Below are 6,024 nucleotides of genomic sequence, written 5' to 3' on the forward strand. Positions count from 1 at the left end.
CACTATAACTCCTCTAGTCTTGTCCTATCATCACAGTAATTGCACTCCTGTTAATTGCACCAGGTGCAGTCACTTTATTGTCATTAGCCTCCCTATAAATACCAGACATTTCCTGTTGTTTGTATGGAGTCCTTAACCTTCATGTATCCAGCATTCTCATTCCCCGAGATTCTTCCTAGTCTGCACGTCCTCCGAGTCCTCTCGTTTTCCGAGTTCCCTTTCCTGTCCCTTTCCCTTGTTTGTTTATTTTGGACTGTCTTTTTGGTTTTGACCTTTGCTTGTTTTTGACCATGATTTGGATTATCCCTGAATAAAGACATCTGCTATTGGATCTCTCTCTCTCCCTGTGTATCTCTGGGTACACGATCATCACAGCTTTAAAAATTGTATCAACATTGTTTCAACGTTGAAACAACAACTGTAATTATTTCAACCATTAAGAATTTAAGAATTATTAATCATTGTTCATTGTCTTCATAATATTTTTGAGTTTTATTTACTTATTTATTTTGTTCCTAAAAGAAGGAATTGTTGAGATTCTTGTCCTTTGGCATGTTTTCAGCATGCCGGCAACGGAGCAGGCCATCGTGTCAGAGTCAGAAATGTAATTCCTATAAAGTCATGCAGTGTGTACCCTCCTGTCACCGATCTGCTGTAGCAGCACCTGAATGTTACCCCAGAAGTGTGAACTTGGCATAAGGCTTGTTCAAGATGAACTACACTAGCCTGCCACCAGCAGAGATCTGCCGGGAGGAGTGAAGAGAAGGAGGTCGGACACTTTGTGCTTTCTGATGTGTGGTGAACCAACAACATTCATTTTCCAAATATAAGCAACAGGTTAACCAGAACATTATGTCTTCTAAACTTTTACTGTAAAATAAGAATATTTACTAATTACTCATCTTAATTTTTGTTAATATTTTGTGTGTACTGTTTGAATGTCAGATATTCAATTTCAAGATTGGTTAAAAACAGGAACTTGTCTAAGAAAAAAACATGCAACACATGCCGTCCTTGTCATCACAGAATCTGACCAATGAAATTAAAGTGTGTAAGTCATCAAGGCTTTTGCAGCTGGTTTTGATCAAATGCATGTTCCCGGCCTTAAAAGAGTATTTTTTATTTGCACACTTTAGTTGTTAAATCTGGTTAAATCACTGGTTGCCCTCTGGCTTCCTTAAAACAACTTTACACTTCATGCTGCCTTAGAAGGGCAGCAAACATTTAAATGGATCCTCCCCATGCCGGACATCAACTGTTTGAATAGACTCAAGAACATCTTTTATCCCAGTGTCTGTCACAGTGTCTAGTTTGTGTATCTCTGGGTGTCCACTAATGTCTCACTTCCCCATATCATCACTCCACTTCAGTACGGCATTTCACACAAGCCTTTATCTGTACTAATCACTTCATTCCACACACATTGTTTGCACCTGTCTATATATACCCTGTTTGTTTGAGTCCTGTGTAATGTCACCCTGCTTTTTCATGTTCCCTGGTTTATGTTCGTGTTACTTGTTTTGGACCGATTACCTGGATTTATGATTCTGGATTTACCCAAATAAAAACTGCTTTTGGATCACCTGTTTGTGTGTGCGTATCGTGTCAGTGTCATACGGGACCTGAAATGTTTAATTGGCTTATTCTCGAAATGTTCACACTTTATATTATTCAGTTCTCTTGTATTTACCTCTTCAAAGTGTGCAATATTGTGTCTATTGTGCAACATTCCTGTGCAATATTTGTCCACTCCCTGGACCCTTTACAATGCAAACTATGCAACATGTACATCTTTTCTGTTATGTGCCAACTGTGCAGTTATGTGTGCAATATGATATTTAATAAGGATTAAATTCGTTTGTACCGCCTTTGTATTGTATTGTTAGATAGCATATGGTTTATCGCTGACTGTATTGCAGACAAGGCTTAACTTTGCACTATTGCCAGTCTGTATTGGTTTGTGTATTGTCTGTCTAGTATTGTATAGTTATAACATACTTTTTTTTTCTGTATTACAGATGTTTAAGTTACATGGGACTGCACTGTAAGGATTGCTCAAACTTCACTATACTTGAAAAGTTAAACAATAAAGAATCTTGAATCTTAAAACAAAAACTGTGTCTGTCTTCATTTCGGACAGCAAACAACAAAATGGGATTATTTTAAAGGGAGGGTGATTCTTTTCTATAGCCACTGTATTTGTGGAACTAACATTAACCATTTTTGTTGCAAATTCTGCTAATTTATATACCAATATAACAAATATAATGTTATCTAACTGGCTAAGAAAAAAAATGAGTTTTACTTTCAAGACTTTGTTAAAAAAAATAAAAAAAATAAAAAATGGACCCAGTGGAAATGTTGGAGTGCAAGTAAAAAAAAAACCTGCTGTTGTTGTTGAATGGTAAAAGATGTTTTGCCCATGCCTGATTGACTTTTGGACAATTCTGCGATTATTTACTCACCTTCATGTTGTCCAAACTCACAAAACGACCTGCGATTATTTACTCACCTGCATGTTGTCCAAACTCATAAAACAACAAAAGGTTTATTGCAATTCTTTATTATTTAATGCTTGAATGCTCTGTTATTGAATTAACACATCTGGAATATTATTTGTAAAGCATTTGTTTAAAATTCTAAATTACTCAGATTGAAGCAACAAGAACATACATTTTTTGATAAACCCATGGGGAGAAAAGTAAATAGTGAAAAATCTTAGGTATTGAATTTGATGATCATATCAATCAAGTCAAAATTTGGAAAGTCCATGGCTATGATCCCAAAACAAGGCTTAGGATTCTTATTAGATAGATTTTTAAGATGTTCATTTAACCAAGGATTGATTTCCTCTGCCACTGCATTTGGCAATAAACAAAAACCCTTATATGTACCTAAGCTTGTGCCACTTGAATAGACCAGACTCATTTTTTCTTTAATTTCAGATTTACATTGTTTATCAGCTTCTTCCAGATGCTTTATAATCTTGTTCTTCTTTTTTTCAATTTTAGTTACTTTATAATCACCTTTACTGTCTGTTTCAGACAAACTGATACCCAGCTTAAATCTGTTTTTCTGAACTAAAACAATCTTTCCTCTTACTTCACCAACCGTTGGAATTTTAGACTCTTTCCAGACATTATCATTTCCAATCAAATTTTCAACTAAATTCTGAACACTTCCCTTGGAAGGAAAAACTGGCTTAATTCTGACAAGCACAAACTCATTTTTTGATTTTTCTAAAAACTTCCTGATTGTGGTGAGAACTTCTGACAATGATGTACGTTGGTAAACAATTCCATGCATAATTTTTAATTTAAAGCCAGACACTCTGAGGTCCAAGTAGCGTATACCAGCCTTCAGCTGGTTTTCTAGTGACCATGACTGGCATTTTGCCATTGATCCTCCATAGAGGGCCATGGTGTCATGGGTACCAGGAATAGTGATGTCAGAAACTAACTTATTATTGTCCAGTTTTGCCATCCAGTTTTCTTGGCCAGGAGACCTGGGTCCCACATTTTCAAACACTGTTCTTATTTCTTCTTCTGTTAATTCATCTTCATCTGGTGTGTTATCATCCTCATCTCCTTGTCCTGCTTGCTCACTACTCTTGAGCAGTCTGTGGAACAAAACCAAAATATCAGGTCAACAATGTCCTCGATAAAAGGGTAATTTCTTCATAATTCATACCAAATTACCCAACTATCAGAATGACTGCATTTACTTTTCTAAATAATGTTTTAGGCACAATGCAAATGACAAAATGAGAAAGTATATATAATTATTTAATTTTATATCATAACATGATCACTCACCTGCTCTTCAGGTGAGTACATGCCACATTCAATATTAAACCTTTTAATTTACATGTGACAGAAATGCCACATGCTCAGATAATATTTAATGATATTCTTTAATCAGTTTGGGAGGAGTGCCAGCGGTCAACCCATTTTTATATTTGGAATGATAATGTGACATATTCATGTACTATACTGAAAAAAAGGGAAAAGAAAACCCCAATTCTTGTTTTTGACCAGAAATTTTAGTTGTCAGTAAAAATAAAGATTGAGTTCACAATTTTTTAATGTAGAAAATTTTCATTACTAAAACATCTAATTGCCAAATTTCCAGTGTCCTACCTATAATTAATTTGGCTGCACAAATAAAAAACTTTTTTTTAAGTCATTGTTCTTAGTTTCACAAGAAAAATGTTTTCTTAGTTTGATACAATACGTGTCATAAATGGTCAAATTTTCACGATGACAAAGTAGTCAGTCAGAAGTTTCAATATAACTTTTCTTAATTAGAATTTTTTTATTTAGAAAAATATACATAAAGTATATTTGTTAAAAAAAACATTTACTCTGAAAATTTTATATATATATATATATATATATATATATATATATATATATATCAACAAGTCATGAAGGACACCCATTTTTTCTTACTCACAGCAGCACCAGGATAAACAGAGTTTTCCCAGTAATCATCTTCATCTGTACCTGTGATTAGCAGAAAATAAAACAATACATTAAAAAAGAAAAAAAAAACTCTTATAATCTAATGTGAAATATTGATTTATTTAACTGATTTTGCCACCTTATTTACCTCAATGCAATATTGAATATTGAGTTACAACATTGAAAGGAGCTAACAGTTACTAATTACAGTAGAAATGTTAGGGGAAAAATTGTCAAACAAAATAGAGAAAACTTACTCTCCCGGCTGGATAACAGCAAGCACTTTGAACTTGTCCTGTTGAGCACAGCACCTGATACTGATACAGCTCTGCAAAGGACTTCTATAACCTGTTAATTTTATGCTAACATTAGGACATGCCATTGGCTGTTTTCTTAATGTGTATTTGCATATATCTGCATATTTATTGCACAGTAATACATGATTAAATGGTTGCTCCATTATTAAGTTAGCTTGAAAAAACCAACATTCCCATAATGTATATAAACTTGTGTTGGTTTGACCATAAAGTAGGTTAGGGTTTATGAAATATCTGGCTCGAGTCCAGCAGGGGCGTCTATAAGAACAGATAGTTTATTGAAACAATTTGTCCCCTTGGAATTATAAGGTTCTATCTGCGTTCTGAGTAGTTTTGAGATATTGAGCTTTAAAATTTTTGTGTTCCATAGACTTCTGTAGATAGAACCTTTTTGTTTTTTCAATAAAAAATCCCAAAATGTACACAACTTAAAATAAAACATCACATAATGTTAATAAATTGTCACAGAATAAGAATATGTGAATACCTCAATTTTGACAAAAATGTCAGATAGAACCTTATAATTCCAAGGGGACGAATTGCATATGACCACTTTATTCGTCTATCAAAGCAGGTAGCGCAAAGATGAGCAGGGATCTCATTCATAAAACTCTCTGTAGAAGTGTACGTAGACACAAAAGCTAGATTTTGTATACGGACAACATTTTTCTGATTTATAAAACCATGTGTACACCATAACCTGCGCAAAAATCCCTTTATAAATTCCCAGTCAGGGGAAGCTATGTGCATCTCTAACCTGACTCCTCTCAGAAATAACCACATACTGTATGGAGCTTACAACGCCTAGTTTTACTATACGTTAACCTTATCTGCATATCATTTCCATGCATGTTCCCATCCACGTGAAACCATATTTAACACCGTTTAGGGTACAAGACATTAAGTAAATATGAGAGATACGGTAAACTATAAATGCCACAAATTTTTTATTGCTAAAAATTATCCAGTATCCTTGTCATGTTTTAGCATAAATATATAACAATAAAATCCCTAAAAACAAAACTGTTTAAAACAGTTCTCAGATAAATATTTTTTACAATATAGTTTGTCTCATTCCTTTCCACTGGCCGAATAGTATTTCAATTGTTTTAAACAATTAAAATCAAATTTAATATATGCAGTTTTACTGATAAGGTGAACATATTTTCGTTATTTCTTTTTTGCCTATATTTATTGCAGTGTAAATAAAATGGTCTGACTCGAAAAATCACTGACAAAGTAGA

General features: G+C 33.8%; 1 protein-coding gene across 1 annotated transcript; it reads right to left on the reverse strand.

Moving 5' to 3' along the window:
- Positions 1-2,614: 2,614 nt before the first annotated feature.
- Positions 2,615-3,528, reverse strand: LOC127953942 (1-phosphatidylinositol phosphodiesterase-like). The gene has a single exon (XM_052553316.1). The coding sequence runs from the start codon at positions 3,481-3,483 to the stop codon at positions 2,719-2,721; it is 765 nt and encodes a 254-aa protein (XP_052409276.1). The 5' UTR covers positions 3,484-3,528; the 3' UTR covers positions 2,615-2,718.
- Between the last annotated feature and the right edge of the window lie 2,496 nt (positions 3,529-6,024).

The sequence above is a fragment of the Carassius gibelio genome, chromosome B3 (genome assembly GCF_023724105.1).
Source record: "Carassius gibelio isolate Cgi1373 ecotype wild population from Czech Republic chromosome B3, carGib1.2-hapl.c, whole genome shotgun sequence".
Lineage (NCBI taxonomy): Eukaryota > Metazoa > Chordata > Actinopteri > Cypriniformes > Cyprinidae > Carassius > Carassius gibelio.

Bases quoted from the DNA above. Each gene is read 5' to 3' on its own strand.
- LOC127953942 (XM_052553316.1), bottom strand. From the start codon at position 3,483: ATGGCAAAACTGGACAATAATAAGTTAGTTTCTGACATCACTATTCCT.